At 38.8% G+C, this 25,340-nt stretch overlaps 1 protein-coding gene across 2 annotated transcripts in view; it reads left to right on the top strand.

The window, feature by feature from the left end:
• Positions 1 to 25,340, top strand: part of PREX1 (phosphatidylinositol-3,4,5-trisphosphate dependent Rac exchange factor 1) — a 179,341-nt gene that overhangs the window by 136,879 nt on the left and 17,122 nt on the right. Inside the window, exons 15-26 of one of the 2 annotated variants that reach the window (XM_049816575.1) lie at positions 2,732 to 2,804; positions 4,144 to 4,286; positions 11,003 to 11,095; positions 15,352 to 15,500; positions 16,429 to 16,514; positions 18,246 to 18,382; positions 18,786 to 18,957; positions 20,237 to 20,424; positions 21,154 to 21,315; positions 21,872 to 22,082; positions 23,302 to 23,560; positions 24,583 to 24,789. In XM_049816575.1, the coding sequence (XP_049672532.1) occupies positions 2,732 to 2,804; positions 4,144 to 4,286; positions 11,003 to 11,095; positions 15,352 to 15,500; positions 16,429 to 16,514; positions 18,246 to 18,382; positions 18,786 to 18,957; positions 20,237 to 20,424; positions 21,154 to 21,315; positions 21,872 to 22,082; positions 23,302 to 23,560; positions 24,583 to 24,789 (1,880 nt within the window). Of the gene's footprint in view, positions 1 to 2,731; positions 2,805 to 4,143; positions 4,287 to 11,002; positions 11,096 to 15,351; positions 15,501 to 16,428; positions 16,515 to 18,245; positions 18,383 to 18,785; positions 18,958 to 20,236; positions 20,425 to 21,153; positions 21,316 to 21,871; positions 22,083 to 23,298; positions 23,561 to 24,582; positions 24,790 to 25,340 lie in introns of both variants that reach the window. The other variant, XM_049816574.1, reaches the window with a different exon arrangement.

Below are 25,340 nucleotides of genomic sequence, written 5' to 3'. Positions count from 1 at the left end.
CACAAATGTCAGAAGTCTTGTATTTCACGGAGTCTTGGGTGCTACTGAGGGTGCGCTAAAAGACTGCACTGCCACAAAAACAGTACTTTGGTCATCTGGCTGAAGATTTATATCCAGACCTACAGAAATGATCTGTGATAAAATACTACCAGTTGAATCCCCAGTCCTAAATCTAAAACATAAAATGGCAATTTTATGAAAAGTAGAATGGAAATAAAGGGACAAATGCAAAGTAGAAACCTGCTGGTAAGATTCTTTAGGTCTTTTGCTCCAGCATGTCTCTTATCTCTTTCCATCTATCCATCCATCCATTCCTTCTTTTTATTGCAGTACATATATTGCACCTCTGTGCATTGCATTGGCTTAGGCTTCCTTCCCACTTGGAAGGAGCCCTTCATAATCTTAAACTGTTCTTTTCCATGATATCAACAAAATATTTAAAAGCAGTTTGGTTGCTGTTCTTAACTTACCTGTGTTCATCTGCTTTCTTTTCTCCTACATGTGAGTTGTAAACAATCTTGGTCAGAGACCATCTTAATTTCTGGGCTTATGCATCTCAAAACAATCAGCCATGGACCATGATTAGGGCTTTAGACATCGTATCCTTACCAGAACTAGACAACAATAATAATAGTAACGGTAGCAGTAGTAATAGTAATAATAGTAGTGTGCTCTGGACATGTTTCTTCACTATGGTACTGATTATAAACTGTTTCTTTTACTCTGCTGACTCAAATTCAGTGATTGTATCTGAGTAAACATAAATTATCTTGTCAAAACTAGTGTACCTAGTTTCACATCCAATTTCAGTATGAAAAAGTTTTGAGACGCGTTCTGTCAAGATTGTTGATTGTAAGCAGTTCTTTTTTCTTAAGACTTTTGTTACTGCTTTCACTGTCTTTGGACAAATTGCTACATAACATTTAGAAGTACTTACTTTAGAAGGTGAGCTGAAATGATATATTTTAAGTTATATTTTATAATTAGAGAATGCTGTTTTGCTAGGAGAATGTTTTGAGGCCTATTAACATCATCAGAAGTAGCCAAGTCTGGTTTAGAGCCTTCCTACACAAAGATTTTGTTGCCTAAAACAAAAGTAGATCCCTAAAGGTTAAGAGAGTAATATTAGAAGGCATTTCTCCTCTAGTTTATTTACAGTTGAAAGAATAAATTAGATTTTTAAGTCCCAGCCTCTGTAAAATAAACTACCCATTTATCCCATAAAGTAACACAAAGCGAGTGTTGAGAATTGTTGCATGACAGGATGTTGAAAATGAGGAAAGACTTACGAAGACTTGGAATTAGTTTATAGTAAAAGTTAAACTTCAGGTTTATTAAAGCCCTTTTCTTGGCTTTCCTTGTGTGATTGCATAATCATGCAGTTCCTCCAGAATTGCCTTGGTCTTTTTTCCTACCAAATCAACAGTATTTAGTTCTTAATTTGTAAATGTCATGCCTTTTTTTTCTCTCAGAAAGTCTTTTCAACAAGAGCCAGTAAGTGCTGCTGATTGGCAAGAGCTGATCCTGTTTTATCCTGTATTTAAATAGTATCTTTACACCATAGCAATGTTCTCTGCCAGTATTTGCCTGGCAAATAGCTACTGCTCTCCTTAGTAGGACTTGAAGTAGGACTGATGTTCTGCTGACAAGATCAGAAGGCTCTTGGTCTGCAAGCTGGCTTGCTTAAAACAAAGTCAGTATGCTACTCTGCAGTGGCTGCTAGAGCTTCAGGATATCTAGTTCTCCAGATGGAGGGGAAAGAAGAAGGTGTAATACTTGTATGGGGTACAGTTTCTAATTTAGTAGGACTGAAAGTAATACACTGAAATTGCTCCTCTGCCAAAGCAGCAGGTCCCCTACCTGCTGGAATGAGCTGACCAACTGCTCTCAGTGAGATAGCAGATCCCAGGTTCTCTTGTGCCTGTTTGGGGACTGGGAAGCAGGTAATCTTGCATCAAGTGACCAGCGTTAAACACTGTTTTTCATCGGGGTAAGACCAATCGTGCCTGCTGATTTTTACCAGCACTATTTAGAACTTATATGTCTGCCCAAAAATTACAACCAGCATGTTTGTAAAGTCTTCACTTGTGACTGCAAATTAGCAGATACGTAAAGAAAACTAGGCATTTCTTGTATTTAACTGAATTATAGATGCAAAACTTAATGCTGCCATTTCAGGTAAATTTGTGAATTTGCAAGTCACCTTTGGTATCTCTATTGAAATACTACTCTCAAGGCTTCAGGTGGTGAGAAACTGAAGCCTTTGTTTGTAGGTCTGCTGTGTAAGAAAAGAATACCACTGCAGTTTTAACCAGTCTGACCTTTGGAGTTCACATACACTAGGTTTACTCCCTTTGATTGAATATAGATAAGATCCCTCAACTTCTCTAAGAATGAGTTTTATTGTCTGTGGCTAATGGGTCCTAAAGTCTGACACTATGATTGCAAAGAAAAAGTCTTTGCATTGAGGTGACATTATGTCCCTTTGTGGGTTAAACAACTACTTTCCAGAATCCTGGTCTTTGTCCTCCTAGTTCCTGTAGGAGACAAGAGATGCTATATATAGGAATGAATGGGATTTGGGCAACAGGGTAGCTGTTTTAATTTCTTGCTATTGTTCCCTACAAAGAGCATCATGCTAATTTCAGAGCCACAAGCTATGCAGTGGGGAAGAGGAATAATTTAGTTTAGGAAGTTGTCTGAGATGTAATATTTACCTTCTTGTTTCTAGGGAGACTGTCAGACTCGGGAGGAAGCTGTTGCACTGGGTGTTGGACTCTGCAATAATGGCTTCATGCATCATGGTAATGCACCAATATTACTTCCCACAGCCAATTAAAGGAGCTCTTACTTCAGTCAGATTAGCTGACTGTCTGAAAATCCCCTTTCTGTGTCCTGTGCCATACATGCTGACGTGTTTACAAGTGCAGACATCCCAGCAGGTCCTTCTAAAAAGCAGTCTTTGAGCCTACACAAAATGTCTAAGCCTAGTACCTTCCCAAGTGAATCCCCTTGCTAATAGTTATGATGAGCCCTGAAGTGATTAGACAAGCTAGAAGCAGCATGTTTTATCTCTGCATCTCTCTCGGAGCCATCAGACCAATGCACTAGCCAAGTACTGTCCTGAAATACCACGAAGAAATGTCAGGTGCAAAGTAAAATTGTCTAGTTCGTGCCACTTGGACAAGAAGCACAGTCTTCAGTGCTGAATCTCTGAAGCTTCCAAATCTGAAGTGCCACATTGCCAAGTTAGACATCATCCATCCTCAGTGACGCTGCTACTAAACTGGGATAATAAACAAACCACATCTGTATCAGTATCAAATAGCACATACAAAGTCCTAAGAGTAAAATGTAATTTGTCTAATGAAGCATCCAGTTTTAGTCATAAATAACATTTGCTCTTCATGTTTTGAGTAGTGTTTTTGAGAGCAGATAATTGTAAATAACTAATAGAGAATTTGCATAATACTTGATAGGAATGTAAGAATAATTGTTTTTCTTTAAAGAATTTGATCTGTTTTGAGCCCGTGTAAACTTTTGGCATTCATAGCATCCTTTGGCAAGGAGTTCCTTTGTGTAAGTACAAGTTGAATGAAGAAGTTGTTCCTCAGATTTTAAAATTGTCGCTGCTTTTATTTGAAGCCCTCAGGTCTCGTATTTGAAAACATGGTAAAGAACTTTGGCATGCCTTCCAGAATTTTATAGATCTTATTTCCCCCTCAATTCCTTTTTAGGTTGAAATGCCTTAGTCTCTTTAGCCATGTCACTTAGCTTTAAACAGCCATTTTACCCTTCTTTGCTCCATTTATAGTTTTACTATATTCATTTTGACATGGGAAAGGAGCATAAGGTTTTGAGTAGCCTCTTTCTTCCAAGAGGATCTTTCCCTTTCTATATGCATTCTTCATGCCGGGGAGGTCAAACATCATACATGAGCTACTGTGCACTGTGAAGAAAAGTACACCCCTAAAATACAGTAGTAGCTTAAAAATATAGAGCTGAATAGCTGACTGATAGGGATGCATCTGGTCTTTGTTCTGTAAAGACTGGGGAAATATTTAGGATTTTCTTTAACTTTCTTTTTTTGTTTCTCTTTCTCTGTGTAATTGCATGTGTGTATTTCATACATGTTGTTTCCAGTCCTGGAGAAAAGTGAATTTAAGGATGAATCCTTATATTTCCGCTTTTATGCTGATGAGGAGATGGAAGGCACCAGTTCCAAGAGTAAACAATTACGTAATGACTTCAAGCTTGTGGAAAACATCCTGGGAAAGAGTCTTCTGGTAAGAAATATGTTAATGTAAACCTTGATGTTTCTGTGAAACTGGTATTGTTTTGTTCTAGAGGAGTATGAGAAGGAAAATTATGATAGAGTAGGATTAAAATGGGGAATTGCACCTGGAGCTAGATTTTTCTTCACTGCATAAATACTAATTCTTGAGCTACTTTGCTGTGGAGCTCCAACTTCTGTAGCTCTGACTTTTGTAGCTGGGCAGACTACATAGCTTATTCTAGTAGAAAGGGAAATCTGTAAAGTGCAGGCTCCCTTCCCTAGCATGTGACTATCCTACTGCACTACATGGGAGCTTTGGATTTACAGCTCACACACACACACGTGCAGATGCACATAAATTCCTGCCTATTTCTGATAGGTCTCAAGAAAAGAGGAGACTCAGATGACCATTTCATGCAGTTCACAGTCCAACCCCTTTCTATTGCCATGAAGCCCTTGAGAGAGTCTGGAAGTGAGCTGGGAGCTGGAGATGTTGTCTTAGCAGGCACCATATGTTTCTTGAGTTTTCTGAGCAGGCACCACAGTTTTGGTGTGGTGGAGGAGAAAGTAATGGGCACCACTATCTTGGGAGAGGTGTGCCATCAAGTTTAAACACAGTTTAAACACCCTTATATGTGAGGTAGATTCAGATGCAAGTTAAAAGGCTGATAAGAACACAGATATTTCAGGACATCATTGTCTAAGTGATACGAATATGCCCTGCATTACTGGATCAAGTATCAGCTTTACTTTGTTTATGGAAACCATTTTCGAAAACATACTGTTCTTCATGTTTATGCTTTTGCAACATTACTGTTATCTCCACATTCCCACCTCAGTAAATGCCAACACAGTCCTTACTGCACTGGGATTACTCTAATGCTGTTTGGATTTGGTAGTCAGATTGGTGCAAACTCTTTGTTCTGAGATCCTTGTTTACTGCCAGTGGCTCCAGGCCCATCTTTTTCTCCCTTTGAACACTGGCAGAATGCAGAAGCAGGATAAAAACTTGGGACAGAAATTACAAAAGCAGAATTGCTGGAAAAGATCCAGAGGTCCATTATATGGGAAATTTTGTCCTATGGTTCACACAGACTTCATTGTCTCACTGTTGTCTTGTCTCCCAGGAGACCAGCCTGTGTTTGTCTCAATGGCCAAAAGTAATATTTAAAGCACCATGGTCCCTCAAAATTATTCCTCTATGAATCCAGTGCCAGAGACTGGAGTGTCAGGTTGATATGATTATCCTCATGGAGAGTTGTTGGATAAAGGGAAGCAGTTAAAAGGTGATACACTTTGTGGTTTGTTTGGGTTTTTTTAATTGTGATTTGCAAAGCACACGTAAGTTGTTGGGAACTGCCATTGTTCAGGTATTTTTAATTTTTCACCTTATCAAGACAAGACAGTTTGAGGAAACAGATGGACTAGTATGTCTCTTACAGTTTTTTCTCTCACTACAAGGTACTCGTGTTAAAATGCCAATACTCAACGATAATGTTAGCTGTGAAATGAGGGATTTCAAGTTCTTTGATTCTGTTTTCTGTTAATGTAATAATCATTTATTAGTATTCACTAAAAGACAGAAAAAACAAGCGAACCTTGCACATGGACTATTCACTAGTGATTAATGGTAATCCCTAATTGGTCCTTCCAGTCACGCCATAATTCAGTCACTGAAATATTTGCAACAAGAATAATTTTAATATTACTATTATTGTAGTTCTGAAGTGCATCAGTCAGCCTCTGTCAAAATACAGTCCCATCTCAAAAAGTAAACTATCTGAAAGGAACAGCACATACTGAGTAAGAAATCTGCTACTTAGAGGGCACAGGTTTTTGTCAAATGAGTAGTAGTTATGCTGAAGTTATGAGTTGCCCTCATTTTCTCAAATAAATTAGCAGTCCCCTGATTGTTAATGAGGAAGACCCCACAAATAGCTGTACAGTAAATGCATTATAACACTTATCCACAAAAAAATTTGTGCCTGACTTCTGTTGTATTTTGTGTTTAGCAATTATGAGCAGCTGGAATCCTGAGGCTTTGCTGTTTGTGGAACATCACTACTTGTCTCTTCACATTCATGATAGGGCATTGATTCTTCCCATCCCCCAATCCCACCACAGGAAGTTTAATGAAATTTCCTCAGCACTGGCTTTTGAAACATGCTTTTATACTGCCATGAAATCCTAGCTGTTTAATGGACAGCTTCCCCTACCCCCTTCATCTAAGTTTGCTCTGTCACAGGAGAGCTTGACCTTGAAAACAGAAAACAGAAACTGGCAAATATATCATTAGAAATGCCAAGGCAAAAATGCTTTCAGTCTGAAAAAATGTACCTCAAACAAAATTTAATACTCATTTATTTGTGCAATTATTTCTCGTTGAAGGACGTAAATCTTGACAAACTGAAAAAATATACAACATTGTTTGCATAGTTGAAGAGAATTTGGATTTTGGATTGAGTCCAAGCATTGTGACTTGGTTACTACAGTGTGCTGTTAACTTGTGATCAGAACCTCTACTTGTTAGCCCAAGCCAACCACAACACGAATTAAAGCCAGTAGCTTGGAGCTGAATATCAGACAAGGATACTTGCCTGTAGAGATGGGCCTCCATCAAAGTTGCCTAAGAGGTGTAATGCACACACAATGCTTGAGTCCCCAGGAGACTCTAGTGTAACACTTATCTGACCTCAGAAGAAGAGCATTTCCAGTGATTTCTAAAGATGATACCTGTGTACGTTTGATGGAGCGTTCTCAAAACTGTCATGCTGGATTGGAGATCTGGACTGTAAGTCTAAACCTCATCAACTTTCCAGACATGTGATATCTCCTATATTCCTCCAGGGTATCCCATATTCCTTATTCTCAGTATGGTGTTGCAGTAGTTGCAGGAGAGAGTAGCTGCCATGTCCCACTGCAGTTCACAGCCAGGGCTGTGGCATGTCCTGGAATTTAACTCATGCAGGGGCCTGAGTACTGCAGTGTATTCAGTGAAAGCCAATGGTTTGAGCACAGAAGTCAGGGCTACCTGGGTTTTAACTTAACTTCTCACACGAACTCACTGTGTGGCCTGATCAAGACCTTAAGTCACTCCATGCCTCGGTTTATCATCTGAAAATTAGGACGCTAAATCTCATGTATCCATAGGGCTTTGCTACTGCTGTTACATCTAGAATCAGCTTTGAAAATGAAAGTGTCCTTATAATTCAGCACTTCAGATATCAAGTTTTTAGATAATAGATAGTATTATTGTTCACATTTGCCTTTTCCATTTTAAACCAGCTAATCCAATAAACATAGCATTTGCCTTAAAATTCTTATAAAAGTACAGAACACAATTCCCCTACTCCAATCATGAATAAATAATAGTAATTTGTATTACTCAAATAAAGCCATACTTGGTCCTTAATAAAAATCTTTCATCTTCAGTCATTCCAGGAGAATTATTTTTGTGTGTTGTGCTAATATAAAATGACCTAACTCTGCAAAATTTCAGCAGAGAGAGAGCAAAAGAGAGATTTCCCTTTGTTCTTGGTTACACTAGTGTACCACAGTCTGTTGTAGCTTGAGAATTCAAATCATTGATTTAAAACACCCCTGGGAAGAAAGCCACTAATAGAGCCCATCCTCTAGGGGTTTCTGATCTCCCAAGGAGACAGGCTGGTAAGTCAGTAACAAGAAGCATCCATCATCCAGGTGTACGTGGCCAGATAAGGGCTTTGAGTGGATTCGGATACTAAAAATTACAGTGAACTCTGAAGTGAAAAACATCCTTTAGGCTGTAAATCTTTCACTGTTCAGAATGAACAGTTCAATTTCAGTGCTCAATTTCAAAGCTCACAAACTAGCAGAAACTTTGAGTCATTTTGTATGTATTAAGCCTATTTTGCTTTTGCTGATGTGGCAAAACATACCTTTAAAGATAATAGCAGTAGGGGTGACTTAGATTCTGGACCTCCTTACTGGAAAGAAATTTTGTCTTGTCAAATTTTGTTTTAATGCCCCAGAGCTGTGGTCTTTTGAAAGACTGGGGAGACTGGAACAGCCTGGGAGATGAGGTGGCAGGAAAATAGCTCTCTTGAAATGAATGCTGCTGAGGGCCACAGAAACCTCATCAGTTTTGTGAAGCATTCAGACTTGACATTATCTGATAAATCACTGCCCCTTAAGAGGTTTTAACAAGTCAGACTGTTCAAGTGTGTCCAACAGAGAAGAGTTTATGCTGGAGAGCTGTAGGGAAGGCTGTGAGAGAAGGGTGCGCATCCTGGACCCTAGTTTAGGAAATGGTGTTTGATCTGCCTCTGCTGCCTCTGCTGCTGATGTCCCCAGGAGTTCAGGCTGAGAGTACCTGCTTCTGCATGGCACAGGTGTAACAGACCATTCTCTGCATAGCTTTTCATCTCCCCACTCCACCTGCCCCCGCCAGAATTCTGTTTGAACATGTTCTGACTACATTTGCCCTCTGGTTTTGATTAAACATGCTTATTTCTCATATGGTCTCATTTTTTCATGTGGTTGTCTTTCAAAATTAAGCAGCTGCTGCCTTATGTTCAAAAAACTGATTGGATTTTAGAGGCACAGAAATAATTCTTGTAGATGGCAAGTTGGTTAATTGCTTTGGACTCCTTAGGGATGAATGGTGTTCAGCTGTGGAATTGCAAGGTATTACTACTTTATAATAAAGAATGAATCATAGCCTTCTCCAAGTATTGCATATTGAATATTATCCATAGTCTACCTTTTCATAAAGGAGTGTTCCCAGTACAGGAGCGTCAGTATACAGAATGTAAGATTTCTTCTTTACAACATGGTGATAAAGTTCCTAATGTTGATGCATTTGGGGTTTCTTAAAAGTATTTTGGTTCTTTGCTTTCAAACCATACATTTTTGCAGTACTAACAAACAGAGAAAGGTAGGTTATTAAAAATGATAGCATGTAAAAGATCTTCATGCATAGTAATGGTAGCTGCACCCAAGAGATATGTCAGTTTGTGTAGCTGCTGACTTCTAAGTTTAGCAAATCAAAGCCTCCAAATTTTTAAATATCTTTTTCACATACGCTTTCAAAATTCAACAAAAGAAACTGAACAGTCTCTTCAAATGTAAAATGAGAATTGGAAGGGAGAGCGATCCTAGAGATTTTCTATTTAATCCCAAACATGAAGTGATAAACGTACATATTGTGTTGGGCTGAAACTCATTATGCTTGCAACACTAAAAGTCTAACCAGTGATATACCTGATTTTCTAAGCTGTCCTTTTATTAAACATGCATAAATATAAATAGCATTGCTTCTGAAAATATTTTGTTAGAAATATCCAAGAATGGCAAACTTACCTTTCAGTCTTTTTACTTTCCTGTCCATCATTTAATCTGAACATTATCTGATGAGGATTTTTTCCCTGCAGATATATTCTGTCATGCATTATTTTAACATGGCTGTATGGCCCCTGCAGGAAAGGATGATTCTATTTCTTTAATTTTTTTTCTAAGGTGATTTCCTGTAAAAGGACAAAGCTTATAAGCTGATGGCATTGACTTCAATAGTAAAAGGACAGTATTTTAAAACAGTCCAGGAATCATCAGAATCAAGGAAATAATTCTCAGTGATTTTTTTCCCCAGTGGCATGCTAGATTATAGATAGCTTTATTTTTCCTTTTAACTCAGTTCTAATTTATCAGATGGTTCTCAAATGTGTAGTGTTTGCTCAAATGCAAGATTTTTATCTGGTAGAATTTCCACTTGTCCATTTACCAGTGGGTAGGCTTGCTGTATTTTTGTTAAATGGGAAGTGAGTTGTTAAGCTTTTTTTTTCATTGTTAATAAACCACTAGAAAAGGATGAGTGAAACATATATTTGCCATGATTGATATGATTTTAAAAAATATTTATAAGGCAGGTCTGTGTGACCTCAGTGCAAGTAAGAGGGAGCAGATTCTCAGCAGCGAGAACTACCACGTCTTCAGCCATCCATAAAAGGTGGAAACTGAGCATGACATGAGTCTTGTATTTTTTCCCTAACACAAAGCTTGTGTGCCTGCATTCTAGAGGAAGGATCTACAGATGTCAGAATTGTTCTCTCACTGGTCATCCAGAATTTTAGCCAGCAGACTGCCTGTTATGATGTAGATTTATGTAGTGTGTAGTGTTGTCTTTAACAAATAGGCCTGAGATCCCCAATTTGTCTGAAACTGATAGCTATGGAGGACTCATAGGTTGTTCATTATTGTGTATGTGGGATGTATTTTAAAGAATAAATAAATGATTACACTTTGATCTGTAAGTACATTCACCAATGGAAAATACTGAATATTGACGAATTCCATAATCTAAAAGTGAAAGATCTAATGAAGAACGAAGGGCTAGAAGTTAAAATCAAATGTGGTTTCTAATAGAATAGTTGATTAACCATTGCAAAAAACTCTCAAAGGCGGGAATAGATTCTTCACTTCTTAAAGACTGCAGATCATAACTGGGTAACTCTCTGGAAAGTCAGCTTTAGTATAGTAAGGGCTCAGTGCAGAAACAACTAGATTAAATTTAATGGCTTATGTTATGTAGGAGATCAGACCAAATGACCAAGTAGTAGTCCCTTTCAGCCTGAAGACATACAAGTCTATATCAATTATGGCTTGCAATGAAAAGTCCAATTTCTCATCTCCATCCTCCAGCTTTTCAGCTAACTCCAAATGCATGAAGCATTACTTTGTGCTCTTTTTAAGATTTTACCAGAAGAGGATGACTATGGATTTGACATAGAAGAAAAAAACAAAGCAATTGTGGTGAAGTCAGTTCGACGAGGGTCTTCTGCAGAGGTAAGACCTGACATTCATAAATATTTTAGTTTTGGTAGCTATGAATATTTCAATGCTTTGAAAAGGTACAAAACCATCCTTTTAAAGTCTGTTTCATTTTAAAGGCAGCTAACAGAAAATCAGGTATCTTCTACAATTCCTATTGTAATAAACTGTTTCTGTAAATTGCTAAGTGATTCGGGTTCTTTAGGTGACTTCCTGAATATTTTTGATAAGTGATAGGACAACAGCAGTATCTCTGTGTGATGATACCGTACCTAAGGTTCATTAGCAACTTAAATTTGAGGAGGGAGGGAAAGTAACATTGTTTTGGGATAACAAAGATGTTAAATGACAAATGGGTTTATTTGAGTGAAAGCTATATTTGTAGATTTGTATTTTTTCCTTAAAAAGCATGCACTCATTTCTTTTCCTGGTATTTTTTAAGAGCTCTACAGAATATATTTGCTTTGTTTCTTTGAGGCACATAGATGGTCCAAATGTCATAGGATCTGAGTATTTCATAATCATTTGTTTATCCATATAAAACACCTAAGTGGATAACACAATGTGATCCTCCATTTACAGAAATAAGGCACAGAGAGACCGAAAGTCTATTTTTTAAAAGATATTTAGGTGCCTTTTAGCACCTATGAAGATAAGAGAGGACTAAATGACTTGTCCAGGGTTTCACAGTAAATTGTGGCAGAACACAGACAGTGCTTCTAATTAAAAGTTCAGGACAACCATTACAGAATTTTTTAATGTCCACGTTCATTTGTTGGTCACTGCTTTAGGCTATAGATGACTCCTCGATGACTCACCCAGTGCAAACAGCTGAAGTGGACAGACTGATTTTAGCAAGTTGAGAATGTCAAAAGGGAAGGAATTTTGAACTGCAGTTTAATATTAGAACTAAATGATTTCAGTATTCCCGATTCTCGTTTGTTTTATGGTCACCAAAGAAACCAATCCTATGCTCTACCTCATGCTCAAAATCAACATAGGATGGCCAAAAATTTTATTAATCTAAACCTCTGCTCTAAACCATTGCCTGACAGATAATCCTTCTGCCCTTTCTTTGGCTGGATGCCTGTGGAATATCCTGCAAATCTGTTGTGTTTTAAGACAACAGGAGCACACAATTTTCTAAGGAATCTTTTTCTTGGTCTTCCAAGACAAACTATCTGTGACCATGAGCCCGTCTTTTCAACTTGATCTTAAAATATTGCTCCAGAAAAGAACTAAATCTGCATCTCTCTGAACTAGAGGGCTGTCAGCTTATTCTGGAAAGACCTGAGGTCCAACAGTAATGCGCTGCATTACTTGGGCTTTTTTAATTGCTTTGTGATACTCGAAAGATATCCAGCATGTAGTTCTGCATGGCTCAGCAGCTGTAGGCCATTTGAGACCCTATGCCTGCTGTCACACTCTTTAGGGACAAAAATTAAGACAGGCAGCTTTGCTTCACAGTGCCCGTCACAGTGCATTGTATTCATTAGGACTGTCAGACTTTAGGCCAGTATAAGATCCCAGGTTCAATTAAGTGGGAACAAATCCATTACTTGCACAGATTTATTCAAGATTAACGCATTCTGTTTGAGTTTGGGATTGTGATGCTCTTTTTCCTAATACACCTGGAACAAAATTGTCAGTCACAGATTGTGGCAGCACACAACGTTGAACTTCATGCATGTGCAACAAGGGTCTTTGGGGTTTTTATTCAAAATCAGAGTTGCCAAGCATTGTTTTTTCTATTATTAGTGTCTTTTATCTTCTCGATTTTTTTAGCAACTGTTTTGTGAGCTGTTAGATTTGCCTATGCCAGAAGCAGTTCCCAAACTGTGTTTAATTAAAAGTTAAGAAAAGAATTGCTAGAACATCAAATTCCTGTACTTGAACTGCAGTTTGGGAACTCTTTGCCTGACGTGAGTGTTCAGCTTCTCAGTTTTGGCCCATAGATAAAATAGTGCTGTAGTGGGCGCTACTCTTGCGTTGTCTCTCCTGATCCTGAATGATGAGCAGCTCTCAGCCTGGAACTCTCACCTGTAGGAACTGTCCCCGCTGTGCTCCTGGCAGCAGCTGCCTGTGACTATTAGCACTTGCTCAGCTCACCTAGGTGGAGGGTCACAAAAAATCCCATGGCAGTGGCTGGTTGTTGTGGACTGTAGCACATTCCATACCTATCCCAAGTTCATGGGGCTTCAGGAAGTCAATACCTCCTCAGTTTGTACCTTATCTTCCTTTCTAAGCCAGCTCACTTGCAGGTTAATTGGAGCTGGGCCTATTCCCACAGATTTTAATAATAGAGCTGGTTTATGAATGATACTCTATCAGAAGGAAGCAACAGTGAAAAAAATTATACTTTTGGAGGTGTGGTTGCTGTCTTACTCTGAACAGCCAACTGACAAGCAGATGTCCAGTGTTTGAACAGAGTGTGTTCAACAAGCAGCCAGTTGGCCAATGGCCATGTAGATGAATGGCAAATAGCAAGCTGCTGGCGTTTGGGAAAAAACAGTGGCCCGGATCCAGGCAACTGCATTGAGTTGTCATAAGGAGCATCCGTTACTCAGAAGCTCTATGACTTGGTAGGGTCTTTACTCTTAGAGACATGCTGTCTAATCTTCCTTAGCCTGGTTAGTTATATCCCAGTAGAGTAGCAGATTTTTATTTGAAAGTTGCTAGTTTGTAGGGTTTAATGTGCAACTTTGTACCTCATACATTCATGGATTTGCTATGATTATGTGTGCAGATAGGTGTCCTGTTTGCACAAGCAATAAGTTAGGAATATAAAGAGGTCATCCACATGTAGAATGATAGCAGGTATGCAAAGGGTTTAGCTAGTTGCACCTACGTTAAGTGCATGAGCTACTGCTTTTGGAAAGTCAGGCCTAAAACATAATGACTTTAGAAATTTATCTAATAATCATAACTTTATAATAAACTCATCAGTAGAAGTAAATGCAAGTGGTAGAAAAATTCCCATTGAATTCTAAACGAAAGTTTGTCAAATTCTATCTTAAGTTAAAATCTCTATTGCTGTTTATCCCCATTATCCATTTTAGAGTTTATTTACAAAAAAAGAAAGATGAAAAATGTTATTTCCAGGTACACAAGAGGATGTTTTCAATCACAGAGAGCTTGATAATTAAATCAAGGAGAGCACTTTGTAGTTTTTCCTTGGTTTGAGAAAAAAACAATAGGTTTTGTAGGTAAATTGATCTCCGACTTTCAGAACACAAAATTTATTTAAGAAAAGCCAAGCCTTGTACAGACATAGTCAGTAGGGTTCTCCAGTCCTACATTTCTAGACACATTTTTGCAACAGGTCAAATTTCATATGTGGGAGTAGTACTGTTTAGACCTCCTTCTTCCAAATCAAGAAATTTGTCAATGGATTCCAGGTAGAATAGGAAAAGGTTTGTCACATTTAGAAGAAGGCCCAACTGCTGGACCTTGAAGTGATAGGACATAATTCTAACCTGGGAAGGGTTAGTAATTTTTTTTTTAATCTTTGTACTGTGTTAAATGGAATTTTATATTTCCTTGATATCCTAACACCTAGTCGAAGTGCTGCTATGTCACATTTTAACTGGTATAGATGATCAAGAGGTACGTTTAGTGTTATTGTCTGGTGGGCAGAATAAGGGATCTCAATTCTGTCATTGGATCCGTCTCTGACTTCCTGTGTGACCATTGCCAAATAACTAAAGTTAGGCACAAAAGCTAGGAATTAAAATTAAAATCTTGTGGCTTTTTAGGCTGATGAAGAGCCAGTACTTCAATTAAAGCAGAGACAGGTTTTAACCACCACTTAAAACCAGGTTACATTTACTTACATGACTAGGTATACTTTTTTTTTTTCAAGTCACGCTTCTCTATCTCACTGGGTATTGCAGCCAGTCTATTACAGTCCTCTATTTTTTAGTGTGTCCCCCCTGCCTTTTTTTTTTTTTTATAGTTTTGTTTTTAATAGTCCGCTATTAAAAAAATTGTAGCAGAAGAGTACAAATATACATCCCTTGCAAAGTAAGATATATCTGTGGAGTGGCGTATTTATAGAGATACTGGTGATATCCCTTTGTTTTCTGTAAATGCAGACAACTTTAAGGGTGACTGACAAATTATTTGATGAACCAACACTGTATAAATAGTGTTCCATATGACAGTAATCTTAGGAATGTCCGTAAGTAAAGAACAGTTGAACCTTGGAGCCTGAACTTTCAGAGATGCTGCTAATGGCCCAAAGTTTTCTGTGGTGTTTGTTTCATTTGCAGATTGCTGGCCTGCAGACAGGAAGAAAAATATATTCCATCAATGAGGACTTAATATTCCTACGCCCATTTTCAGAAGTGGAAACCATCTTAAACCAGTCCTTCTGCTCACGAAGGCCACTTAGGCTTCTGGTAGCCACCAAATCAAAAGAGTAAGTGCTAAGATGGGTAGGCAGAGATTATCAAGAAACATCACTTACTAAATATTTCTTCTACAGTTTGTAGTGAAAACTGTGTAAACACTTTGCTATGCAGAAGCTGTTCAATAGGAATACAAATGACATAAATGAAAGATACAAGAGTCACAGGTAATTTTTAGTGATGAACTTTTTGCTTCTAGAACAGGTTAGGATCTATTCTCTTTATGCTGCAGTTAACTTCTGGCTTCCTTGTGCACAAACAGAACTGAATCACAAGGACTGTCACTCTGCCTCAGGTGAAGCTTCTCAGACTGTAATATATGTGCAAGGGAAAGCAATTTCTACCCCATTAAAGCTTGGCTTATTTTTTATGACTCTAACAATATCAGCCCTTAGAGTTTTTCAGTCCATTACTGTATCTTATAATGAGGCTTGGCCCTGTTAATATCTTGTGCATTATTAGATTCTGTAATCCCAGAATTTGCCATAGAATTGAACATCTCAATGAGCACTTGATGCTGAATTCTAGTCTAGGATGTCTTGTCCAGTCTTTTCTTTTTTTTTTTTTTTTTTTTTTTTAATGGAAAAGATCCTCAGCTGGTGTAAGTCAGCACAGATGCACTGAAGTTTGCCTAGAAATGGAAGTGAATACAAATACCATAGAAAGTTTCTGTCCTGTGTTGTTCACATAAAGGTGTAATAAATTTGGAAGTGCCAAATTTTAATTAACAGAGAGAATCTCCCATCTGCCTTGGAGAATGAAGATGGAGTGGGTGATGTCTTCAGGTCTGTTTATTTGTTATTTATTTGTAAACTATGTGGGTGCATTCTTTCATCCAAAACACGGTTATGAATGCCAGGGAAAGATGTTGTTAGAACTGCCCAGAGCTCTGGCAGCCTACTTAAAAGCTGCTTTCTCTTCTCCTTGATTTACCTGCAGGATTATTAAAATCCCAGATTGTCCTGAAGCACTTTGCTTTCAGATACGGGGAGCAGCACCACCGTACGTTCATGCAGTAGGAAGAGGTAAGTAGAAAAGTTGTGGTACAGTTAAGCTTGGAATACAGCTAAATATATATATACATGTGTATATAAAGTGTGTGTGTGTGTGTATATCTCTCTCAATCAATCAAGACAGATGCAGGTTTCATTGTCAAACTTGTTCTAAACAAGTTCTGACAACTTTAATGACCGTAATGACTAGGAACCCCTGTCACAGAGAAGGATTGCACTCATATATAAAACCATAGAACAAGATAGTTCCTGCCTCAAAGTGCTTATAATCTAAATACAGTCTAAGAAAACGGTATCATTATCATGAACTGAGTGTTGGGTCACTAATCCCATCAACACAAAACAAGGAATAACTTAATTCTACAGTAGAAGAAATTTGGTGGTACTACAATCCACAGTACTGTGGAAAGACTCTTGAGAAAGCATTATCACTTCAGCTCTTGCAAGCTAGAAATGTGCTTGCTTAGTGAACCTAACCTTGTTTCTTCTAAGACTACTAAGATACAGCTTTACAGCCACAGGCAATAAAAATTTAAACTGAGGTGGCTGAGAAAAAGTTGAGGTATAATGCTGTCTGTTGCTTCCTCAATATTTTTGCCTGTGGCCAGCTACAGTTTGGATCCCTGTAGTTCCAAATGTGCTATGGGATCAGCAGGTTGGTAGACAGATCATGTTTCTTAATGGACATTACAAAGTATGATATAAGACTAGAAGACTACTTCTCCCTTTACAGCGGCTTATACTGCTATAAATTACCAACATAAGATAGAGGCGAACTGCTTTTTTTGGTCTTTTTAAAAGGAGAAAACACAGTTTGACAGAGATATTTATGACTTTCATAACTGAAATGTGAACCGAGCTACAAATAAAGCACAGCTCTAACCTTTATTTTCAGGAGATGGAGAAAATACAACCTTTCAGACATGTACCACTTCCTTCCTTCAGAACAAATACGTATATCCAGATATGTGCAGTTAGTATACAGACAGCAGGCAGCACCCAAATGCAACAATGTTCTCAGGGAGACACATTTATTACACCCTTTCGTAACAGTACCTATAGCCACTTTTTAACAGTCTGAAGAGTGCAAATTGGAAGTGCCAGCTGGAAAGATTCTCTTTTTTCAGGATTTTCCTAGCAAAAGACAAAGTGCTTTTGGAATAAAACTGTATGAATTTTAAATGATGGTGACTTAAAAAAGTTAATCACCTTGACTGTAAATTTCTACGAGCTGATTTTGGGTCTGAGTCTTTTTCATGTGAGTCTGGAATAAAGCCATTGAACCTGGTTATTGCACTCTAGACTTAACTCTAGTTTTAAAGTACATCATAGTCTTTTTCTTAGACCATGGCAAATTGCGTAAAATGCAAGTGTTCTGTATCTTTCAAGGGCAACAAGGCAAAACAAATGTAACTGCTTACATTTAAGCAAGACCTCAGCTGATGTAATCATAAGGCTAGAAGAGCCCAATGATTTCCCAAAGGAATTTCAATTTCTAGCATGAATGCGTTTACATCTAGGAGATCTCTGTTTTTCCCAGCACTACTGAAAATATGAAGGATAGGTGCATGATGTTTTCCTTATACAACAAAGCTCTCAGAATATACTTGGTAGCAAAAGCATGACAGCATTCAACGAGCTCTTCTTATTCTTCTTAACCAGAAACCCTTTGCAAACTTTCCAATTTTCTCTTCTGTAATCAGATGGCTTTACTGTCTAACTCCTTTCCTGTTGAATTTTCAGGTTCTGAGGCTGCAGCTGTAGGCCTTCATCCAGGGCAGTGTATTTTGAAAGTTAATGGGAATAATGCAACACATGGAAATTATATGGAAGTTATGGAGCACTTTACAGCCTACAGGACCAGACAACAGGAAACACTGGTATGAATACAAAACCTCAAAGGAAGCACATTAATTCCTGCCCTTCTTCTGTCCTCCCCTTCTGTGCTTTTATGCTTACTAAAAATTCAGAAAAACAGCGTATACGTATCTCTTTTGACTTATTTACTCCCATGCCAAGGTCCTAGTATAACTGAGGGAGCTGATTATGGTTGCCTATAGTTGCAAATCATCTGCAAATAATATGTATGCCAATTCATACACTGCATATGGTACTAAATATTATTAGCTATTGCTAAAACTAGAAGTTCACCCAGATATTGATCTAGATTTTATATTCTCTGAACTTCAGAGCTAAGCTGGGGGAATTCACCTTTGTAGTCCAAACATACAGAGATTGGGCATTGTTACTGAGGTCATAGCTGAAGCCTGTATCTCTTGAAAGGGATTATACCAGTGGGTGTACAGAACACATGAAGATGCTGAAGAGGACAGGGTTCAGCAAGCAGCATCCACTGCATATCTGAATGGCAGTCATCCTGACTCCAGCAAAGACGACTCTTCACTAGAAGGAGGTGCAGAATTGGATCCACTTCAAAATAGCCAACAGGAATCAGGTAAAGATTCTCATGGGGGAAGGAAACCTAGGGTAAAGTGTCATTACTATTGTAGAATATCTCTTGTCTTAGTAAAGCTTTGTAATAGAATGAGGTCTGCCAGAGGAAGTAGTCTTATGCTGCAGTTTCTTCAGGAGAAGAAAAAATTGAAATACAGATAGAAATCATACCCCTGTGACTCTCTGATCTTTACAAGACAGCCAATTTCTGGAATGAAAAGGCTCAGCATTTTTAGAATCGTTTGGTAACCCCTGCAAACCAGGAATTTATGGGCAGTAGCAGCTGGAGAGGGAAGGTCTGCAAGTAACTCCACCTAGAATAATCTATGTTTTCTGTGATTTAAGATTAAAGGTTAAGATTTTAAATTACTTTGATCTGGAGCAAGTTTTCAGAGCATGTTACCACTGTGTCAGCAACAGGTGTGGGTGTACTTCCTCCAACTTAGAAAAGTGTAACTCAAAAAACGCACTGCTTTACCTTCATGTTGAGAGCTTATTCAGAAAAGCGGGTGTTAGGGGAGAATACTGAAGCCAGATTCAATCTAAAGGACTGAGCATGGACTCTGAATGCCATTGGCAACTTTTCCAGGAACGGATGCACATCTATGTGGATCCCATCTAAGGTCTGGTGAGCCTGGTAATCTAATGGTCAAACAGTGCACCTCCACAGTGGAACAGCTGGAGCAGTGCCCTGGTAGAGGCATGTGAGCAATTCTCTGGCAAATCTCAGTCTGACTGTAACTTAAATCTCTTGTCTGGTGGCAATAGCATTGCTGTGTGTAAAAAATGTTATCTTGTCACCCCACCCCTGCCCTGCGATCTCAGTCTTATAGCTGCACAGAAAATGCATCTGGAGCATTTCCCAAAATTGGACAGAAAAGTGGCAGTCTTCCAGAGGGTCATTACGAACAAGACTCTGAGATTAACATACTTCACTTCCCTTTGAAAGCTTCCGCTGGGGTCTGTGTGTCTGAATGCTGAACAGAACTGGAAGTAGTGTCCTGTGCACGGATGTGTGCATGTACACATGGAAGAACATCAGAATGTGGACTGGAGCACATGGATTGTCTAAACCTCTATCACTGTCTCCAGTAGTGGCCAGCAGCAAATGTCTTCCTCAGAATATGTTCCCAGCCTCTAGCAGTATGTAGTTCAGAGACTCCTTGAGCCAAAGGTTGCGTCTTTGCATTTAATAATACCTCTCAACAGATTTCTCTTCCCTATGCATGCCTGTATTCATGGTGCTGCCAAACACCTCTAATGACTTATTTTGGTTCCAGCCCAGACACCACAGACCATCAGCTCTCCACTGGTCATTGGTGAAGAAACACCTCTCATTAGCCTGACTGTGGATAACACCCACCTGGAGCATGGGGTGGTGTATGAATATGTCAGCAGCGCAGGAATCAAATCCTTTGTCCTGGAGAAAATTGTAGAACCAAAAGGTTGCTTCAATCTCACTGCAAAGGTACCAGAAAACATACATGGCCAGCTTCATTCCTAAGCAGAACAGGGAAGCCGATAATATAGGCATTTCTCTGGTGGCTTGGCTTGGCTCTTCAGATTAGGTTGCACCTGGTCTTCTCAACCTTGCTTGGAGTTTTCTTCATTAGAATGCACCAAGTTATAATAGCTCGGTTGGTATGAGCAAGTCAGCAAATGCTTCTAGGATTTCAGCTGTTGAGGTAGAGGGAGGGGAGCCCTCAGCAGTGGAATTCTCGCTTTTATCTGTCTGGTAACATACTCTTTGCTGATACTCAAGATTAATCTTTTCAGGCAAGAATTTGCTTTACCTTGGAAGAAGATCAAGCATCTTTTTCCCAGCTGATAGGCTGGAAGGGTCATTAAAGGAATCAAGTAGAACTGCTGCTATTGGAAAGCAGCAGTGCACTTAGTATTTTGGTCATCTGTGACAATAATGAGCTAACAGTAAATGTTTCTGTCACATCCCAGTAACATTATTGTTATGTCCCATGTGATGCACCTCAGTTATTCTAAAATTTTTTGAGGAATGTTTTATGACTCTGGGGATTAGACACGATAGTCGTTCTCAGGCAGTAATAAAGGCAACTTGTTCTGAAGGCTGCTTTATTCAACCATGACAGTGTGGGGGCTTTGACACTTACTCAGTGGAGGAAAACTGTATTTTCCCTCACTGTCAAGTCTCTTATCATTGACATCCTGTCTTTTTGTTTAGATTTTAGAGGCCTTTGCTGCAGAGGACAATCACTTCGTAAGGAATTGCAAAAGACTTATATCCCTAAGCAGTGCTGTGGCCACCATGCCCCAGTATGAATTCCGGCAAATCTGTGACACTAAGCTGGAAAGCATTAGCAGAAGGCTCACAAACTACCAAGAGGTACAACACTACTAGTTATTGGTGAAGTCTCAAGACAATACTTCATTGTGATAACTGGGTCTTAGTATTCTTTATTAATGAATCTGAACTGCTTTAGAGGTAGGTGTTCTAGAGGCATGAAAATAGCTCTGCAAGTTACTGAAATTGCAAGTTTTGAAGAAAAAAGACGTTATCTGTTAAATCACTCCATTCAGCTTGCCAGAGCTGTGGGTTATAACGTATTATTGCAGGTTCCTTTCCACCATATCACTGAATAAATATGACAACAGAATGATCAGTGTCTGATTTAAGATGAGCACAAGTGCATCGTAGTGTAAACAAACTATGTGTGCTTTTTTTTTGTGCAGTTACCTGAGCTGTTTGAAGAGACTTCTAGAAGGTGTAGCTAATTGCTTTCATTTGTTGTTTTATGAGGCTTTTTTTTTAAACGTGTTATTCCAGCTGCAGCAGAAATTGTATGATTCTGGAATAGGAGGCAGGAAGAGAAAAGGATTGTCTGTATTGCATCATAATTTTTTGCAAGTGAAGTAGCACACGCTTGCTTTATTTCTCCCAGTTTGCAGATGAATTGAAAACAAAGGTGAGCCCAGCCTTCAAACAAGCCATCATGGAACCACATTCCCTTAACAGCATGGATTTCTGCCCCACCAACTGCCATATTAACCTCATGGAGGTATCATACCCCAAAAACACTACCTCAGCGGGGAGGTCGTTCAGCATTCGCATTGGACGGAAACCCTCTATTATTGGTCTTGATCCAGAACAAGGTGATAATTAACTTTCAAATCATACTGACTTTATCTGCATAAAAAGTTGTGTCTTTCCACTGCTCAGCAAGTTCAAAATAAATTTCAAAGAAACACAGTCTTGCTGGTACCCTTTTTTCCTCAAAATTTTAGAGTAAAATGACAGCCTCCTTGTGTTGTAAAATAGTAATGACTTTAAGCATAGAGAGGCTTCAGGTAATATGTTTTTACTAGCTAAGCAGTGTGGTCATCTCATAATAATTAAGTGTCCTGGAGTATTGTTTAAAGCTAGTAGAGGTGACTTACTGACTGAAAGAAAAGTGAATGGAGGCTGATAGTAGTGCTAGTGCTGTGAAGAGAGCCTACATTCAGGGGGAAAACATGAGTGAATCAGATTGTAGTGCTGTTTTGTTTTGTCATTACTAAATAAATTCCATGCATTGGAGCTTGAAGTCTCTACTCTCTCAAGGGGATCTGTTTTCTGATAAATAGCTGCTACATAGAATTTTTCCTACAACTAGATCATTTGAATTCCAACATTTCTTCATCGTGATCTCGCCTAATAATATGCTTCTGAATCATTGTCTTGTGAAGGTCAGAGTGCAGGAATGTTTGGAAGAGTCACAGGGAAGTGTAGACTAACCAATCTTCTGAAGAATGGCATTGACTATTCAAAATGAGGTAGATAAAGAAGCCCTGCTCACCTGAAGATATTAAAATTCCATTGTATTCTTAATGCGAGCTAAGGTGGTTAGCAAAGTACCATACCAAAACTGTCAGCATTTTTAAATGAAAAGGAATTCTATTTATCTTCTGTAAGGACATAATCCTGTTTCTTTTTATATATATGTGTGTGTGTAAATGTTTGTAAAGCTGGAATAGTAACATAGACCAACTCCTGAGAACCTGAATTTATTAACATTTCAGCAAATGCTTTTAGATACCTTTCATGTTGTCTGGACGAGTATATGTGTGGATAGTTCCTGTCTTTACTTCCATAATTTAACTTGTTTCTGGACTGCAGTAAGTTCAAAACATCTAGTTGGTATGCCAGGAAAGAAAAACTTCGGTTTTGTTTTTTTTTTTAAGAACATTTTTATCATAGAATGTAATTATATTAAATAATTCTTTGAAATTTTTTTTTCCTGTTCAAATTCCACCTATTGTAAACTATCATTATTGGGATGGAGTGGGGAAAGTCATGAGCGCCATATTAACTAGACCCTTCAATGTTTAGTAGGTACCTTAAATCCAGTCTCCTATACTCAACATTGCATCACCACTATGGCTGCACCATCCTGGAGATGTCTGACCCCAGAAGATGGAGATCTTGATGGTAGCTTTGGCCAGCAGAATGGAGGAACAATTCAGGAAGAAAGGGGACTCAGTTTTCTTCTGAAACAGGAAGATCGGGAGATACAGGACTCATACTTGCACCTTTTTAACAAACTTGACATTGCAGTGAAGGAAATGAAGCAATATGTCATTCAGATAAATAAGTGAGTAGAGAATCCTGTATGCATGCCAGAGAGCAATCCTGATAAAATGGAGGCATTAACCTCAGAAAACACATTGTGCCTATTGGCCCTAACTGTCATACTCTTGGACTCATTCACACACGTACTTGCATTACAGCTCCTTGCTGGTTGTGTCGAACGTGCTCCTGTGCAAGATCCACCAACGTATATATTATTGCACCTGACTTCAACAGCCTCTGTTTTGCTTACTATATATTCCAGTGTAAGAATCTATTTGGTGCCAACAGTGGTTTTGGAATTCCATATAGACATAGTCCCTACCCTTGAAATTTTGTCTGTCATAAGGCAAACTAAGCAAAACTTGTGATTTCAGGCAGCTTTCTTTATGGCACTTATGTTTTCCTTTCCTCTTTTTTGTCTTTTTCTCTTTCTCATCATGGGTCTCCTAGGAGTATAATGAAGGATTTGAGTAGTGCGTCTGTGTATTGTGCACAACTGGCAAGGTTTTGATAGCAGGGACTGCAGGGGTGATCTGTGTGGCCATAAGACGGCCTAAGCTGCTCACAGCCACTTCCAGGAATCCCAGTAACAAAAAAGAACAGCCCGTCGTGCACCAAAACTTCAACTGACCAGAAAGCATGTGGATCCTTGGCTCAAACATATTTAAGAAAGGGTGGTAGCTGCTGGGTAGAGCCGGCGAGCTGTGAGGCACTGCCCCAGAGGAGAAACCCAGCTCCTTGGATGGGGAAAATGAGGACATTGGCAAATTAAAAACAGGGCGCTTTCAGGCCACCATGGTTACAGTGATTAAGCTATTCCTTATGGAGGTAGGGTACCTATGGAAACAGGACCTTTTGTGAACTTAGGTTCATGGATTTCAATGAACCCCTTTCAGAGCTTGCAATTTTGCATAGCTGTAGTCTATGTAAAATGCTGGCAAGGTTGCTTTTGATTTCACATAGCTGTATTCCAGCCTTACTCGTTATACCTCATTTATGAGACTACCCACCAGTCCCTGAGAGCTGTATGTTCTACTTTTGCAGACTTTTGTCCACCATAACAGAACCTACAGAAGGTGGTGCCTGTGAGCCACCGTCTACTGAGGAGACATCTCCACCTTCCCTGGGAACAGAAGAGAGTGATCCTGACAAAGCTGAGCATGGTGGAATCAAGAAGGTCTGTTTCAAAGTTTCTGAGGAGGACCAAGAAGACTCTGGACATGACACAATGAGTTTCAGAGACTCCTACAGGTCAGTCTGAAGATTGTGCCACTCTTACCTTACTAATATAATGTTTTGAAGTTCTAATGCAGGTATGGTTTCAATATATTCACATAGTAAAGTATTCACTAGCTATAGTTATTTCATTACATTTATTGCCATGGAGACATACACAACAAAAAACCATCCCTCGTAACAATGCCAAAATACTAATGCTTCTAGAAAATTGAATAAAATGAAATAAATAGGTCTAGTGTGACTTTCCCTTTCTATATTGTATAGCTGGAAACTACAGAAGCTCAGCAGAGTTTGCAGACTGCTTGGTCTTGTAATCGCTGCTATTGTAAGGGGATGTTTCCATTCAGTTCTGCAAACAATTTTCCCAAAAGTCTAAGACACTGAGAAACAGAAATGGACATCAAGTTTTTTATTTTTAATGGGCCTTTGAAACCACAAATGCAAATGTTTATTCAGGTGTCTCAAAATCTTGGTTTTGGGACGTCATTGGCTTCTGCTTCTCTGGGAATATTTGCTACCAAAGGAAATCATACACACTCCAAACCTGTCTTTCTTGGGAGGAA

Source organism: Accipiter gentilis, chromosome 14, assembly GCF_929443795.1.
Source record: "Accipiter gentilis chromosome 14, bAccGen1.1, whole genome shotgun sequence".
Classification (NCBI taxonomy): Eukaryota; Metazoa; Chordata; class Aves; order Accipitriformes; family Accipitridae; genus Astur; species Astur gentilis.
This window is presented reverse-complemented; position numbering and strand designations above follow the sequence as displayed.